Source organism: Natrix helvetica, assembly GCF_964273705.1.
Source record: "Natrix helvetica genome assembly, chromosome: Z".
NCBI classification, from domain to species: domain Eukaryota; kingdom Metazoa; phylum Chordata; class Lepidosauria; order Squamata; family Natricidae; genus Natrix; species Natrix helvetica.
This window is the reverse complement of record NC_138554.1, coordinates 117300339-117319153: the sequence shown is the minus strand read 5'-3', so window position 1 is coordinate 117319153 and position 18815 is coordinate 117300339. Positions and strand designations below refer to the sequence as shown.

Genomic DNA, 18815 nt, shown 5'->3' with positions numbered 1-18815 from the left:
TCTGGCCACTAAAACTAGAAGGCTCGTTAATATCAGAATAAAACAGAAGCGTTAATTAAGTACTTACCCATACAATTTAAGAATTACACATGTAATTTCTATAAAAACATTGTCCATTGTCTGAATTTTCTCCACACATAAGTTTAAAATTTTAGAGATGTGTGCTAAATCATTCAGAGGCTTATAATGATTAACAATCAAGGAAAATGGTTACAGAAAACATAATTTTGCATAACAAATTAAAAACAAAAAAACAAACCAAAATCCCAAACTTTAGTTGTAAAATTGGTATTAATTTTCATGTTGGTATCTGTGTCAGAATTCTAATAGTAAAGAGGATAAATAAATATTTCAGAGTTACTCAATCTCAAGTCACCTTTTCTACAAATAATATTTTAGTAATTAATAAAAATAGCTGAGTAGAATCTCAACTCTAAAATATATTTAGTGCCTTCCAAATTAGCGAGAAACAATTTTCATTGCTCTCTGGCAGCAGTCCATTAAATACACTTACTGGTAATGCAAACCATAATCTAATATATTTGGGGTGTGCCAGATCGGAAGAGACAGCTCTAATGGACATATCAGCCATCCAAACTAGCCATATTGGTCATATAATAGTAAAATAATCCTAGATTGCATGATGTTTACCCATTACCAATCATAAAATAACTACATATATGAGATTTTGTCCTACATAAAATATGCAGAAGTAGATCCTATTCTATTCTGCACTACACACAACATGTTGTTGTTAATTGCAAAGTCGTGTTCCACCCATCGTGACCCCATGGACAACATTCCTCCAGGCCTTCCTGTCCTCTACCTTCCTCTACCTTTCTCTGGAGTCCATTTAGGCTTACACCTACTGCTTCAGTGACTCCATCCAGCCACCTCGTTCTCTGTTGTCTCATTCTTCTTTTGCCCTCAATCTTTTCCAGCATTAGGCTCTTCTCCAGTGAGTCTTTCCTTCTCATTAGGTGGCCAAAGTATTTGAGTTTCATTTTTAGGATCTGGCCTTTTAAAGAGCAGTCAGGGTTGATCTCCTCTTGGACTGACCGGTTTGATCGCCTTGCATTCCAAAGGACTCTCAGGAGTTTTGTCCAGCACCATAGTTCAAAGGCCTCAATTCTTTGGTGCTCAGCCTTCCTTATAGTCCAACTTTCACAGCCATACATTGCAACTGAGAAAACCATGGCCTTGACTAAACACACTTTTGTTGGCAAGGTGATATCCCTGTTTTTTTAGTATGCTGTCTACATTTGACATAGATTTCCTCCCCAGGAGCAAGCATATTTTAATTTGTTTGCTGCAGTCCCCATCTGCAGTGATCCTGGAGCCCAGGAAAATAAAATCTGTCACTATTTCCATTTCTTCCCCATCTATTTGCCAGGAATTGAGAGGGCCGGATGCTATGATCTTAGTTTGTTAATGTTGAGTTTGAAGCTAACTTTTGCACTCTCCTTTTTCACCCACATCAAGGGGCTCTTTAGTTCCTCTTCACTTTCTGCCATTTCACACACACAATATATACAAGTAGATTCTATTATTAGATTCTATATTATATATAATATTCAACCAATTTCATTATATTTAAGTACAATGACAATAAAGATTATACTTATATCAAATAATGTAAGCAACTGAACAGAGAAAGCAAGTAGGATTTTGTCAATAAACAGGAATAAGACACAACAAAAAGAGGGAAATGAGCATAGAACGGGATGTTTTATGCAACTGTGTGTTCAGCTGAATATATAGGATAAATTTGGTGAGTCACTAAGCAACATTACTCAGACTCGTAAGAAGTGTTTTGTAAAATAATTCAGGTTATAACCAGAGAACTGTTAATTTGGATAAGAACTCTGAACCATAAAGCATTGACTACACTATGCAGGGCAGATCATTTCTTGTATATAAGTTTTCATTCTTGTCAGCAATAAAGATTTTAAATGTTCATATCTGGCAATCTTCTGCCAAATTGGGCCAATTAGAAAAGTTAAATGTCTGAGGAGCTAAGACTATCATGTTCTGTGTGAAGCTTCACAATGGGAGCTGAAAAGGTAATCTCCAGAGTAATGCTAATTGCAATGGTGTGTCAGAAAATGCCAATTGTGGATTAGAGTGATTTACAGCCTACATAAAGATTGTAAGGGGAATATAAATAAACAATGGGAGCATGCTAAAGGAATTTGGCAGTGCATGATAGGAACTGATTAAGAAAACAATTGTCCATGAAAAAAAAAGAATCATACAAAGAAAAAAGTCCAGTCGATAAAGGCTACCAAACATAAGAGACATAAAATATTCGATACCTCTGGGCTTACAAGAAACAGCCTACAGTAGAAAACATACTTACATATATTCACAAACACACACATTGCAGAACAGAAGACAGGAAAAAGGAGCCCTGAAGGACAGAGGGGACGCAGCTGTGCCCTTCAACATATAAAAAGATTTGCAGTACTTGGCAAATTCATTAGAATGAAGAACTGAAATAAACCTGTGCTGACTGGACCTATCAGCCTGTGAAATTTGCTGCTTGGCAATATAGGTTAGAAATGTGACATAGCAGCTGTCAAGATGTATCCAATCCACAATCCTTTATTGCTAATATACATCAGGACAAGTAAAATGGCAAATGACATTATAGTCATATCACAATAGATTCTGAAGATCTAGCAAGGAAGTTAAAAGACTTGGCATTATCATCAATCTTTCCACTTCACAGAAATGTACTCAAGCAAAAGAGAATACACAATACAATATTGCAAATGAATTTATACAATGACAATATTGTCAGTGGAAGAAATTTAATTTCTGTGACTTTGTACTGAATGCTGGCCATTTAGCCAAAGAATGTGAGCTTGACCAGGAAGACTTTAAATGAGATCCTGCACATTTATTCCTGAAATAGATCTCAGAGGAAGATTTGTACACTGTACAAGAAACTGGGAGCATGGTTAACATAGTCCATTGAAATATTCATAAAAAACATAAAGTTCTTTATGGCGTATAAAGTTGATGGTTATTTTTGTGTTAATATCAAAGAGTATTACCGTATTTTTTGGAGTATAAGATGCACCAAGGTTTTGAAGAGGCATTTTTTTTAAAAAAGTAGGTAGGTAGATAGAGGGCTAGAGAGAGAGAGAGAAAGAGAGAGAAATATAGTAGGTAGGGAGATTGAGTTGTTAAGTAATTAGGTAGATAAAGGAGAGAGAGAGAGAGAGAGAGAGAGAGAGAGAGAGAGAGAGAGAGAGAGAGAGAGAGAGAGAGAGAGAGAGAGAAATACAGTAGGTAGGTAGGGAGAGAGTAGGTAGGTAGGTAGATGTTTCCAGGTGTATTTACCCATGTGCTGGAGAAGGAAATCACTAAGACTTTGTTTCTGCTGGCACAGCACCTGATCAATCTATTTCTCATCAATCAGTTAAAGAACTTTCCAAAAGGAAAAAAAAAGTTTTTGCACTCTGCAAACCCCCCCAAACTGGTCCGTTTTTCACGAAAATGGGCCTATTCCCCCCCCCAAAAGGCATAAATAGCCTTTAGGGGGCATGTACAGTGCTCTGGGAGGGGGGGAACAAGCAAAAATGGCCCCATTTTTTGTCAAAAAAATTACATGCATAGTCTTTAGGTAGCTTATAGAATGCTGCTGAGAGCTGGGTGGGCAAAAAACGGGTCGTTTTTTGCTCATTTCTGCCCTCCCCAGCCCCCATAAGGCTATGCACAGCCATTTTGGCGAAGGAGCGGGGCTTCGGGAGGCAAAAAATGCTGTATTAAGTGAATAAGACGTAGCCTGATTTTCAGCCTCTTTTTTGAGGTAAAAAAGTGTGTCTATACTACGAAAAATACGGTAACAAAGATTATGAACTGTATGGATCAGCTTTGGTTTGAAGGTTTAACAGACTCTACTGACTTGGACCAGTCCCAGAACTGCCAGATTGGTGTGGTATAGATTAAAAAAATGGAGCAGTAATCCAATATTTATTCATATGTTTTTATTTTATATAATAATTATAATATAATTATTAATTATTATAATTATTATAATTATATTACAATGTAATTTAGTAAGTAAACAAACTTATCAGTTTAAAATAGATAAATATTATTTTGTTTTTTTCTGTTCATGGAATAGAAGTATTTTTGGCTTCTAATTTTGCATGTAACAAAACAAGAGAAAAGGATACAATTCCATATTCATAGTGCTTTGCAACCTTCTGACATGCTTGGATTTGTTCTTCTATATTCTTAAAAAAAAGTAGAGTACATGACAGTAGCAAAAGGAGAACATGTACAGTATTTAATATTTGCAACAATTTGGTCTTCAAAGAGACAGAAGATTCAAAGTGTCACCAGCATTGCTTTGCATGTCTTGTGGCTTTCCTCATAGTATTGAGGAAAATATGTCAATCAGTTTTATGTAGTAAGCAAGACAAAGTTATTGTTTTGCTTGCCATGCAAGCATAATCGCATAACAGCAACAGCATGTATGCATTTGTAATCATGCTAGAGCTAATAAGAATCTTCTGGATTTCTTTAAGCACTCTGTACAATATATACAGAATATATTACTAGCTTTAAATTCTACTGGAATAAATAGAAATAAGATTTATGCTTATTATTTGCTATAATATACTTACTGAGTCGCTTTCTTCAAGCAATTTGATCACCTGATTAAGGTCCACATATATGAAGTGATTTGCCTAAAATATTCATTTAAATAAGATTGTAATGGTTAGTAACTTCTATGAATGTAACAACTTTTCCATTTCTAACTTGTTTGCCTATAAAATCTGAAAAGAAACTTGTTTCTTTTACTTTTAATAAATGGTATTTGTAAATTTTAAATATTGTCTCAGTATAAAATTTAAACAGAGAATGGTTTTTTATTTCAGAGATAATTATGAAGCAACTCTAAGTACCATGTTTCCCCGAAAATATGACATGTCCTGAAATAAGGCCATGCCAGATTTTTGGGGTGTGCAAAAATATAAGCCCTCCCCCCAAAATAAGCCCCCTGGACAACTCCCCCTGTAGCCAAGTAGAACGTGAACACCGACCTAGCGGTATCTTGAAGGCACCAAGCCACGGGAACCAGGGAGGAACAGGCGCTCACATGGCTTGACACCTTTGGGATACTGCTGGGTCAGTGAGTAGCACTCTGCCTAGCTGGAGAGGGGGGTTGCCGGGCGGCTACTCTCTTGTGAGCACAGGGACGAGAGGATGCGGGCATAGCCTCACAGGTGAATGGCTGTGTTGCGCTGTTGTAGCAGCGCAACACAGCAGCTGGGGCAGAGAGTCTTCCAGCAGGTGGCCCACAACCATAGAGCGGGATTTTTTAATTTTTCATAAATTCATCCCAACTGTATTTGTTCATTTATCAAAAGATATATCAGAATCTTATTTGAGATAAAACAATAAAAAGCCTGTGATATAGCTACAAATTTATACAGTGTTTTTATGATTGTACCAAAGCATGCCACCCTCCATCCTCTTTCCCCAGCCCTGCTGCACTAACATGTACCTTTCTTGGTCCTTCCCATGCTTGCATATATCCAGAATGCTCACACGCCTAGACTGTTGCTGCAAAGTGAGGTGGTCACAAGACATTGCACTTTATGAATGCACTTATTAGCAACAGCAATCCTGATCCCAATTTCAGCCATAACTCAAAGACTACCTGTACTTGAGCAAGATTGATTATATATTATTATTATATTTCATACTGCATTTGCTTGGAACTAGAATCTTCAGATTAGAAAAAGGCTTTGACTTAGAGCTATAGTGCCTTAAGATATGGTCTCGGTCGGTGTTTAAAAAATAAAAGGCTTCTGTGCTTAGAATGAAGTCTTGTGAAAAATTTATTTGTAAGCATAACACAAGCATTGTTCGGTAATATATGTATGCTCACATTTAAATTAAATTCAGGTAGTCCTCGAAGTTCATTTAGTGACCATTCAAAGTTACAAAGACATTGAAAAAATGACTTGTGACCATTTTTCACACCTATGACCATTGCAGCATCCCTGTAGTTATAAGATCAAAATTCAGATTCTTGTATATGGTTCATATTTATGATGATTGCAGTGTCCTGGGGTTACATGATCAGCTTTTGCAACCTTCTATCAAGTAAAATCAATGGAGAAGCCAGATTCATTTAACAACCAGGTTACTAACATAACAATTGCAATGATTCACTTAACAACAGTGGCAAGAAGAATCATAAAATGGGGCATAACTCACTTAACAGATGTTTTACTTAGCAACATTTTGGGCTCAATTGTGGTCGTAAATCAAGGACTACCTGTAGTTGTTTTTGTATCACAAAAAAATGAGTATTGATCCTCAGTTTGCTTGTGCATCAACATCCTGCCCATTCTGACTTGTTACTTTTAGTTTACGTTTTTAAGGTCTCCTTTATGTTCCTATACCCTGCATAAGTGCAATCGTATACAACAAAATAAAAGTACAATTTTGTTTACACTTGCCTAAATTGTCTTCCACCGTCGGTTGTCTATTTTGGGTCCTCTCAGAGAAGAACATGGATTGTGTTTTCACCAGAACCATTCCCAGGAGAGAAAGGGGTGGTGGTGGTAGCCATTGTTAATAACAGCATAACAGAGCTAGAAGGGACCTTGGAGGTCCTCTAGTCCAACCCCCTACTTTCTTGCTCAGGCAGGAAAGCCGGTACCATTTTAGAGAAATGGTTGTTCAATCTCTTCTTTAAAATCTCCAATTGTTGGGATCACCCACAACTTCAGAAGGCAAGTCATTCCACAGATTAATTGTTCTAAATTTTAATAGCCCTCAGGCAGATTCCAATGCAACAAACCCTTATTTGATAAATGCCGTAGAAACAGAAGGATCCGTTTCGCGAGATCTGCAGTTCCAGCTAAATGGCCCAAACAACAACAACAACAATCGAAATTACCCCGCTATGGATGAAACGTGTAACAGTGATACTCATTGTCATCAGGGCACTTGGTACCATGTCCAAGAATTTTATAAAGCACATCAAGAAATTGCAGCTTCCTGCAATAACACCAGCGGAACTGCAAAAAGTTGCGCTACTCAGAGCATCGTATATCTTAAGAAGTACTTGGTTGATACCTAAGGACACTGGCAGCAACCCGTATCAAACATTAGCACCAGTCACTGGTACTTGTAATGCATTTTTGAACGTTCAGTTGGCTGAGTTTCATGTTTAATGAATAAAGTTTATAATAATAACAATAATAATAATAATAATAATAATAATAATAATAATAATAATAATAATAATAATAATAATAATAATAATAATAATAATAATAATAATAATAATAATAATAATAATCAGAGGGGATGGGAGAGGAGAAGGAGGATGAAGAAGGAGCAGGAGGACGGGGGGGGGTGGGAGAAGAAGAGGAGGAGGAAGAAGGAAGAGGAGGAGGAGGAGGAAGAAGAAGGAAGAAGAGGAGGAGGAGGAAGAAGAAGAGGAGGAGGAGAAGGAGGAAGAAGAAGAGGAGGAAGAAACAGAGGGAATTGACTCTCTATGGCCGCGCCATTCTTTCACCTGGTCGAGCCCGTTGCTGAGTTTGCTGTCCAGCCTGGAGGAAGAGGAGAGATGCCTTTGTTTTTCGCCGAACGAGGGAACCGTGAGAATCGGCGAAACTTCCGGCAGGGCCGGGGAAGCCATGGCTCCGAAAGGATCGGCAACTCAGGCTTCAGTGCTGCCGCTTCCACGGAGGAAAACAAAGCGGGCGCCGTTGCCATGGGAGCGAGAGAAGCTCCATCGGTCCCATGGGTGGAGCGGGCGTCAGGCAAAGGAAAAAAATCGAAGAGAAAACAAACGAACACGGCCTAGACCAAAGTCCTCCGCTAGGGCGATGAGTCCCCTTACCCGGGGCAAGAAAGTCAGGGAAGAGGCCCCGGGCTGCTGCAATCCCGAAATTATTGCTCCTTCCTGCCACCTCAGTTGCTTTGTTATTTATCATATGTCCTACAAAGACGCCGTAAGACATGTGGACTTCAACTCTCAGAATTCCTCAGCCAGCTTTGTTGGCTGAGGAATTCTGGGAGCTGAAGTCCATCTGCTGTGGAAGTTGCCGAGGTTGGAGACCTCTGGGTTAAGGTGTTTATAAAGGGAAGGGAAAGGCCCTAAGGATCAAAGCTCTGAGAAAGTAAGCCTTCCTTCGAGCCAAAGCATGCTCATTGCCGTAAGAAAAGCACCCCAAGGGAATGCCGCCAAAACGACATTACTGCATTAATAATACCCGGCCGTAACCTTAGCTACATTATAGCGGTGTCGTCGACAGCTTTAAAAGGGAAAGAAAATCTCGCCCCAGCAAACCAGATGCCCTCGATCCTGGCGGCCAGAAATGGGTACAAACGTGAGAAATCGTCATCGTAATTTTTAAAAGCATTCGTGCATCCGTTTTTTTCTTCCCCGCCGAAAGTCTTTAATCAGGAAAAGTTTCTTTTGCAGTTTCAAAATATCCGATTCTCATTCAGCAAAGTGACTTAAGACAGTGTAAAGATTCTCAATCCTAAAGAGAATCCCTCTGCTTCAAGAGTGTCGTTTCCCATGTCAGTGTTTACTTTGTCCTAAATGCTAATTAAGTCATTTCCCAGAATAGGTTTATGGCATGTCAGCAATACCACCAGGCCTATTCAGAAATGCTGCATCTGTTATTTCCTTTCTGTAGCTATTCTTTAGGTATTCCGCTGCCTCTGGCTATAAATGTGTGTAAGGGGCTATAGCTTCTATCCCTACTTCTGTGGAGCATTGCAATGCAGGTATGAAATGGTGGGAATGCAATGTAAATCCGTACTTTGTCATTTTGGTTTTATTTTCACCTAACTCAAAGTGTGACTCTGTACAATACACAATATATACACAATAAATCAAAAAGGGAAAAAGGATAATCATATAAAAATAAGCAGACAAAAATGATTGAAGACACAACAAATCGAACACGGGGGAGCCTCATTCACTTATGGATAGATAATCCTGATGAAACACCTTCCATCAGATCACAAATAATCAGAATAGATATTCATTCCTAACCATAATTTAGGAATAAAGATCACCCTCCAACTTCCTTCTTTTAAATCTAAGAATTTATGTGACCTAGAAGACGTGCCATAAAAACGAATCTTCCAAAAAATCTTGCTACAAATTTATGTTACACGAGGTTTGCCCATTGCAATAGTTAGGAATTTTTAAAATGCAAAACTAGAACAAAATGAACATCACTCAACAATACCAGGAGACTATTGGTGGATTTTAAAAGCATAACGTTAGCATATTTATCTCATGTTCATTCAATCATGCAAATCTTATGCACTATGGAATCTCTGATAGACTGACGGACAAAAGAGAGATGGACTGTCTGTGAGAACTCTCTGAAACAATCTTCAATGGAGCAGAAAAGATGTCAGATTATCTCAGCATTGTAGCCTGAGTTGTAATTAATGATTATTCATTAACCTACATAGGTCATTCACCTTTGTGAGCATTAGGATCTTCCTATTTATGTGTCTACCTTGATCATATCGTAACTTTAGAGAATACAAGAAACTTGTTAGAAGAATGGATTCAAGAATTCCTTTTATGATCTTGTACATCCTAGAATGTCTCTGAACATTTGTGTTTTATATCCACAGCTGTATTTCATTCAACAAATTTAACACTTCCACTTCATAATCTTTAGCTAATTCTGTAAAAATTGCCAAACTCAGAAGGTATTGGTATTCTGCATAATGGAGAGATTTAGAACAGAGAAATAATGATAGGAACCTTTCTACTATAAATTAGATGCGTAGCTACTTAGGATGATGTTGCTGTGTTTTATTGATATGATATTTTATTTCATGTTTATTTTTTGTTGCATTAAACTACTTCCAACATTATTGGATTGAATATAATATAATCCATAGTAAATAATTACAAATGCACATTGAACATGTAAAATCCGTTTCACAAAGGAAGTTTATTATGATTGTAACATCACACATTTGTTCAAGAATGGGCACACATTTCAGAATTTATATTGGTACAATCAAATAGACACTATTAAATAAAATGCAGTAGAATCACAAAACAATTTATCTGACATAAATTCAACTCTAATGTACTCTCTAGATGCAGTAAACAAACAGTCAAAATTAAAAGAACTGAATAACACTAATCAAGACACACAGTTTAAACACAGAATGAAACAAACCAATCATTTACAGCTATGAAAAATTAAAATTCAAAGTTAGTTATACAGATTATATTATGCATAGAACTTTTATTTTGAATATCACACATACATTAAGCGCTTTTAGAATATTATAATGCATTGTAATGAGAAATAAAGTTATATTTTTAGAAATCGAAAATATTTGAAGTTTTCTAAAAGTCTATAAACAATTTATATTTATTATATGGCTTTTACTCAATTCAAAATATATGGCAATAATATTAGTTTCATTGAAAATATTGGGTGATGACGTGTGTGTGTGTGTGTGTGTGTGAGAGAGAGAGAGAGAGAGAGAGATGCCTGGCTTAACAATGATCTTGGACCAATATATTACAATGTATGAATATTAAATTGCTTATGTACTTCCTTGCATTTCACATAGCATAGTGGGAATTTTCCACAGATTTCTGTTAGATCCAAAGGGAAAAATAGATTAATTTACAAGCTATAATAAATTGTCCTTTAGGTACAAATCATGGCTTGACAATATAAGGTAATGGTTATGTCAGATATAATCAAAATTACCTTAACAAGCCCTGGGAATTGTTATTAAACCCCATAAGAAAAATGAGTATAGAGAAAGTAAGGAATGTGTAAAAAGAAATTAAGATATTAAGAAGAGACTGGACAACCATTTGTCTGAAACAGTATAGCGCAGTGATGACGAACCTATGGCACGCGTGCCACGAGTGGCACGCGGAGCCATTTGTCAGGGCACGCGAGGCCCTGCCCTGTCAGCTGGCCAGCGCGCATGCGCGCGCTGGCCATCTGAGTTCACCTTTTTAAAAGCTATTTTTCGCCTTCCCCAGGCTCCAGAGGCTTTATAGGAGCCTGGGAAGGGCGAAAAGAGCCTCCCCCACTCCCCGGAGGCTTCAGGGACCGTCCCTGAAGCCTTCAGAACGCTTAAAACCACCCTCCGAGCAAACCGGAAGTGACTCCTGGGTTGCTCGGAGGGTCGTTTTAAGCGTTCCGAAGGCTTCAGGGACAGTCCAAGGCTTCCCTGATGCCTTTGGAGCGCTTAAAACCACCCTCCGAGCAAACCGGAAGTCACTTCCGGTTTGCTCGGAGGGTGGTTTTAAGCGCTCCGAAGGCTTCAGGGAAGCCTCCGGACGGTCCCTGAAGCCTCCAGAGGGCCTCGGGGGAGGCTCTTTTCGCGCTCCCCAGGCTCCTATAAAGCCCCTGGAGCCTGGGAAGGGCGAAAAAAGCATGCAAAAATGGGGGGGTTGCACGTTGTGCGCGCATGCGCACTGGGGGGGTCGCGCATTGCATTATGGGTGCGGCATGCCCGCACTTGACCCCCCCTGTACTCCCCCCACTTGTGGTACGCGAGCCAAAAAAGGTTCGCCATCACTGGTATAGCATTTCCTGCTTGAGAAGGGAGTTGGACTAGAAAACCTCTAAGGTATCTTCCAACTCTGTTATTTTGTTAAGCAAAATTCATTGTGGTAAATAACCTTGGAGCAGGAGCAGTTTCTAATAATTAGCATACAGTAACATCTACATTCTGGCAATTACATTTGAGTATCTAACAAAAATATTAATTCTAGGAACACTTTGGCTAACTTAGATTCATACTACTGACTCGCTTTGAACTATATTTGACTTTGAACTAAAGTCAAATATACTTTGTATAAATTGGGTTTCCTTCTGTTACTTTGCATGCTTTTAAGGCATGTACATATGAAAAGCAATGTACATTTGTGGGTTGAAGACTGCAGTCAATATGTAATAATATTTTATGTAGCATATTTGTATTTCAATGTGGTTATTTTATCTAAAAATACAAGTTGATTATTTGGTATTATATTTAAAATAAATTAATCTCTCTTTAATATGAAAAATAACTACTTTTAATTCTGTAAGAACACTTTCCTTAAAAAGTTTTGTGATATAGTGTTAAAATATTTTCAGAGCATTTGCAACCAAGTACAAATAAAATATCCTGGATTTGTAGTAGCATTTGTAGCATAAGTATTTATATTTCTTGGGGCATTTAATGATAAATTCCCTTGTGAGAATCTGATGATAGAAAAACAGCTCACCGAATCTAGTCAATCTGAATCCAAATATATTTATTTAGAAGACTGCCTTACTTATTCAATGGAACATACAGTAGTTACTGGAGAACAACAATGTGCTAATGTTACTGGAAATTACATGGATGGAATTTCCTTCATTGTGAATTTTATTGATTTATTTAAATTTGCAATAGCTGCGTTGTCCATGGGGTCATGATGGGTCGGACACGACTTCGCAACTAACAACAACAAAAATAGCTATCCATGCCTAATGGACTCTGGACTGTAGAAATGTTTATCTTCATTTCAATCTGATGCACCCTGAAATGTTCCTGTTATGTCTGATAATAACTATAGATATATAACATTACATAGTGGTCAAAGATGAGGCAACACTGGTAGCTGTTACATGTACTTTGTATTATGTTGAGGATTTACTCAGGTTTAGCTGCTCCACTCACAGTTAGAACAGAAAGAAACAAAATAAAAAGTATTTGATAAATCATATTAGAAAACAATCTACATTTATGAGGATAATTTTACATCATTTAATAACTAAAAAGATAATTTTGCATTTTTTGGTGATAGTTTACAATCCTTTCTGCAACTATTTCATATTTCTAATTAATTTTTAAAATATATTTAAGGAAAATGCAGGGAAGTTGTGAACAAATAAGAATGTTTGAGCTTATCCTAGACTTAGTCAAAACTCTAAGAACTGACCTGCTGATATTAATAGGTTGTCTAGATCCCAGCCAGTTATGGCACAACTGTAAGAGTAAAATATTTTAACATCTAATATTCTAAATATGATGAAATTTAAGAAGCGTTGAAACAGCACCTGAAATTTAGTATAGAGCATATACAAGAAGTCAGTCATGGCTAAGGAAAGGAAAAAAAAATCATGAAAGAAATGGCTAATAAATACAAGAATTTAAAAGATTGCTTTTAAATTGACTTAATTTTTTGGGATCATTTTTTTCCACTTCAATTTTTTAGAGTTTTGACTGTTAATACAGTCAAAAATTAGTTTAAAAATTTAAACCAAATTGGTTTATAATTTAACCCTTTCTGTTATAAAATTATGTTAATCAGTGTTTCTTATTTACAACATAGTAACTGTACCAGTCCAGTAGTTATGGCTGTGCACCGATCAACAATGATTCAAAAGTGCTTAAGTATCATGTGAGCACAGCAATTGCTCAAACCTCAAAAGAGATGTTGCTGCTTTAAGGAATTCAGTCCTGCTTTATTAAAAATAGAAGAAATCAAACTAAGCAATCCTATCTCTAATCTGTATGAACTTCCACTATATAGATATAATAGCAACAAATGGTGTTTTTTATTCTCGCCAGCCATATCAATACTAGCAAAAAGTACTGGTTTTTGAAGATAATTTTTTTAAAAACATTTTATTATCTACTATGCAATAATTGTTACAAAAAGCATTTAAATACTGCAAATCTAATGTAAAATATGAAAATGATTCAAAATAATAATATATATTCCACTGTCTTGAGGACTCTAACATAATATACAAAGTGATGGTGAGTAGTGAATACATTTTTCACATACACCTGGTATTCTGGCATCATTTAAGAAATGATGAGAAAAAACTACATGTACATTATTTTATTGTAATGATAATTCATGAGCATAATAAGATTAATCTTCGTTTCCCCAGCAGTACTGCAATTCTGATAAAAAATTCCCAACAATCTGTATTACATTTTCCCCCTTCCTAGCGTTTTTCCATAAGTGCAGGGCCTATTTTCATGGTTCAACTGAATGTTGATTACTTAGTTCTCTCCTTAGAAAAATATTTGCACAGATGATGTACCGTAAAACTGCAGAAGGCTGCTTCAGATTTTTTTAAAGGACTTAACAAATAACATTTATTTTGGCTGTATGTTTTGAGAATCTTCACTGACTTTAAATGGCAATAGTAGAACACACCTAACTAGTGAAGTAAGGAACATATTAGCAAAGAACAGAATAATGATTGAGATTCTGATACTGAAAGTTTAAAAAACCTCCAACTGAAGCTTCAAAAATGGAATGAATATTAATCAATTTATGTTAACTTGGTTTTAGCAGATTCATTCTAGAAACTGATTATGTTTTTATGAAAACACCATAAATAGCACATTTAATAAAGCATAATAAAGCATATTTAAAATATACTATTAATATCACAGGAAATATTACAAGTAGCCAACGGTACCCTGGTGTGTTCCAACCAAATATAGTTTTAAAAATTATGTTAAGATAATCACATGCTATACTTGAATCTTTGTTTTACTCAAAAGTTTTACTCAGTATGGAGATAAATGAATGCCAGGAGGTATTGCCTATGACTATTGAGAGTTAAGACAAGATAATTTACATTGGTACTTTTCCATCTACTATATATATCACTATATCAGAATCAAGATGTATATTATGTAAATATGATAACTGAAGAATTCTAGTGATTTGCATCTATACATCAAGAGAATAAGTATTAGACTTGTGCATCTCTACATGGGACTATCTAATGATATATTGATGTAAATGGAAGTTTTAGATCTGTCCTATTTGATTAATTTGTTGGAGCTTGTACTTTCAATCAGATGTTCCATATTCAAATACCCTTACTATTAATTGTTAACTGTTTATAACAGTTGTGAAATCCTTCCATAAAGTAAAATTGTTATATTTCAGTTGTTCTGAGTGAAATTTGATGTCTGTGTATGTATGAAGAATATGGATTACATTTGGTAATCTGATAAATTATTAAGGTCCTCATAGTATAGGATATATTGCTGGGTGCCCTCAAAAGTCCTGCTATGTTAGAAGGTTAAATCATGGCAACTAGTCAAAACTTTATTAACTGAATAAATTATAAAGTTTATTAAATTTAATAAACTTTGGTACAGTTGCCATAATTTCACCTTTTTACACGCTTTTGGTCTGGATGATTGATTCTATACTTACATATTTTTCCTGCTATATTTGTAATTGAAATAGTTATTGTTTAAACAATTGTTATTGTTTAGTTTACATGCTTCACACATAGTTCTCTTCCATTCTGCCTGTTAATTGCAGTTCGATACCATAGCTAAGTATCATTCAAAATATTATATAACAAAATCCTACAATAATACAATGAAGGGAAACTGAAAAAATCAAAAAACAAGACCAGATGTCTAATTATATCAATATAAAATGGAAGCTGTGGATGAAGCATGTTAGGTTAAACTTAGCACTCAGAATCAAATTAATGGCTGCTATTCTTTGCATAAAACACAGTGTAGGTCAGGTTGTCTGAGCTTGCATTTTGCTTGCAGATGCTTCATTTCTTACCTCATCTACTCCCAAGATTCCAGCAAAACATAGATTATTGACTCTCAATTTATCCTATTAATTGGGGGGGAAGGGGAAAGAGAGAAACCTAACACAAAAGCACCTGATTCAGGTACTATTACAGGTACTGTTACATCCCACGGCTGCTACGGCCGCGGAATGTCAGCTGGCAGCAAGAGATTCCTGATTGGTCTAGATATAGCAAGCCCGGCGGGAAAAACAGCATTTGTTGATTGGTTGCTTGTTTGACAGCTATGGTATAAGTAGCTGTCAAACAGGCTTGTGTTGTTCCGTTTTGCCTGTTCTCTTTCAGGGTTGTTAATAAAGTTAGTTGCTTGCACCAGTCGCCTCAGACCTTATTACTCACAGAATCCACTACAGGTATATGCTTCCATCCCCTATATCAGTGATGGCTAACCTTTTTCTCATTCCGTGCCAAAAGCAGGGGGAATTCAAGGTGGTCATGGGTGGGCGTGCCCACACTCATAATTCCAAGTGTGTGACCCCACTGCGCGCATGCACGCACAACCCCCACGCATATGACACCCACCCTCCCCCCACTTTTGCGCACGATAGACCCGTTGTTCACCCTCCCCAGGCTCCAGAGACTTTCTAAAAGCCTGGGGAGGGTGAAAATGGCCTCCCCTGCCCACCCCAGAGGCCGTCAGGGGTCTTCAGAAGGCTTCCCTGAAATCTTTGGAAGGCGAAAAACGGCCCTATGGACAACCCGGAAGTTCAGGAACAGATTCCCAGTTTGCACGTTGGGTTGTTTTTTGCCTTCCGGAGGTTTTAGGAAAGCCTCTGGAGGGCAAAAAACAGCCAAAAAGGTAGGTTAAAGTTAGTTGGTCAGCAAGCACATGCGTGCTGGAGCTGACAGGGCAACACCTCGCATGCCTTAACAAACAGCTCTGCGTGTCACCTGTGGCATGCATGCCATAGGTTTGCCATCAAGGCCCTATATGGTATATGTTGCTTGCTGAACAGTCTTGAGATTTCAACAATTGTTACTTTTTTGGTTGAATCTTAATAAAGCTATTGTTCATCTAGCATTTGCTGTATGGACCAATAGTTATGCTTGATTTTTTTTTACATTTAAAAGAAATTAATAGCTTTTAATTATAACAGTTATAAATACTAACTATAATGGCTTTCTTAAAAATTTCAAATAAAAACTTTTATATATCAGTTCTGAAGCAAGGAAATTCCCAGATTCAAAGTAGAAGTACCACCTATTGTACACTTTTATATTTCTCATTTTACCAGATAACTGCACTTTTGTTTTCCCTTTCCTTCAAGTGAAAAACAGGGCCTTGAATGGCCTTATCTGGATCCAGTGGAAGTGCTCCAGTCCAGTTGCACTGCTTGACTTTTTAATTTTCCACAATTTTCTAGCATTTTTGGCTAGGGTACTATATGAAATTTAAATAATAGCTAGATGCAGCTACATCTTTGACTTCAGAGAGTGCTGTATCAAAGGAAAAAAATGCTTCAGGGGGGGTCTATGCCCAATGATATTAGAGAATGATGTCAAATGTATCTCATCTTTAGCCTAATAATCGGAGCATTAAGAATGCAAGCCAGAAAGTAGAAAAGCAATTAGGTAAAAATTGCTATAAATTGCTAGATTTATGTCTTGAAGTGCTGAAATCTATAATAGCTTTAAAGGTAGTTTGAAGCAAGAAAGAAGTTTGGCCTTTATGAGACATTCACCCCCAGTGAATAGGCAGGATTAGAATAAAGAACTTGTAACTACCTTCTAGCCTGTAGCTGTGCCATTGTTCTTAGAGGTCTGCATTAGTGATGAGCATTGGCAATGGTTTTATTAAATGGGTATTCAATTTATATTTACCAACTGCAATTTATGCTTTATTGAATTTATAATAATGATTGCAGGGTAGCGTATTCTGTTTTGTTTATTTTTTTTACTGTTTGTTTCAAATGTTGTGAGTCACACCCAGAGGCACACTTGTAAGCTAAGAAATAAAAAGCTTTGCATTTGATTAATTTAAAATGAATTGTCATTAGTAGTATTAAAAATCTGAAGAGTAATTTCAACTAGCTGATAACGTTTAGAGGACTGTATGGGTGTGGTTGTGGCTGTGAGGCCCTTTTATTGGGTCTTGTATGCTAACTGAAACTACATCTAATAGGTTACAAGCAAATTCATCGGAAAGAGATTTATTCTGAGTAAAGTTTACTTAATTCAATGGAAGTCGTTATCTGCTACATTTGTTTAAATCTGTAGTCTTGGAATGGCAGAAGTGGCTTACATTTGCCACAAATCAAATCCTTCAAAATATATTAGTTCTTATCTATTATGCTGAAAATGCAATGTCTGCTTTCACCTGTATTGCTTATATTCTGATAATATCACTTAATGCCTGAGATATTTCAGCCTAAAATAAAACCTATACAGTATTAAATACAGACATTTAAAGGGACAAACATTGTGGTAATATTTTCATTGTATGATCACATGACTGTAATTCTTTCTGGTGAGGGATATGAATCAGATCCATTTCCATCTTGTATAAAATGTCTTTTTTCCAATCCTCTTCTGATCTTTCTCAGTTTCCTTTTTATACACGGTAGAAGCAAAATAATCTTACCCAGAATTACCACGCAAGGCAAGACAAGTGCAAGAACAAAATTTGGCGGTGTGTAAAATCTGTAGCATTCTTCTTCAAAGGCTCTCTTCCATCCATAAATTAATACATGGAAAGTACTTATGAGAAGAGCGACATATCCAAGGGTAGACTTTGAGATTTGAAGATGAGAAACGAATACAAATTAAAATCCTGACATCATGATTTGCACAGATAGCTAACTATAAGCTTTAGCTAACTATATTACAAAAACTTAAAGTTTTATAAATGTAGATATAAATAAATTAGGTATCTTCCATATTTTAGTATACAAAACATGCTGAATAAACATTCACTCTGAACATGGCTAAAGGATTTCTGAACATACAACAAAAATAGTTCAGTATTTTGAAAATTGGTCTAGTAATTTTTAGTGTGATGACCCCAATTAACTTTTGCAATTAACAGAAAGAAAGTAAAAAATGAATGGAAACTTCTTAAATATTCAAATGTTCACAAAGGAAAATATAAAAGATTTCTTTGATGGTGGCTTGGGGAAAATTGAAGAGGGTGGATGTGTCAAAACAACGAAAAGGGAGAATACAGGAATAGAGAAGTGGGACAAAATACTCATTAGG

At 36.4% G+C, this 18815-nt stretch overlaps 2 protein-coding genes across 3 annotated transcripts in view; both read right to left on the bottom strand.

The window, feature by feature from the left end:
* CFAP69 (cilia and flagella associated protein 69) overlaps nucleotides 1-7962 on the bottom strand; it is a 45800-nt gene extending 37838 nt beyond the window's left edge. For both annotated transcript variants that reach the window (XM_081932262.1, XM_081932263.1), the window contains exons 1-4: nucleotides 7556-7962; nucleotides 4641-4703; nucleotides 4188-4247; nucleotides 68-180 (exon numbers count right to left, since the gene is read on the bottom strand). In XM_081932262.1, coding sequence (XP_081788388.1) covers nucleotides 68-180; nucleotides 4188-4247; nucleotides 4641-4703; nucleotides 7556-7678 — 359 coding nt within the window. In that variant the 5' untranslated portion in view covers nucleotides 7679-7962. The remainder of the gene's footprint in view (nucleotides 1-67; nucleotides 181-4187; nucleotides 4248-4640; nucleotides 4704-7555) is intronic.
* A 3490-nt stretch (nucleotides 7963-11452) lies between these two features.
* The window catches only part of STEAP2 (STEAP2 metalloreductase), a 45638-nt gene continuing 38275 nt past the window's right edge, over nucleotides 11453-18815 (bottom strand). Inside the window, exon 5 of the mRNA XM_081932264.1 lies at nucleotides 11453-18349. Within this exon, the coding sequence (XP_081788390.1) occupies nucleotides 18065-18349 (285 nt within the window). The 3' untranslated portion in view covers nucleotides 11453-18064. The remainder of the gene's footprint in view (nucleotides 18350-18815) is intronic.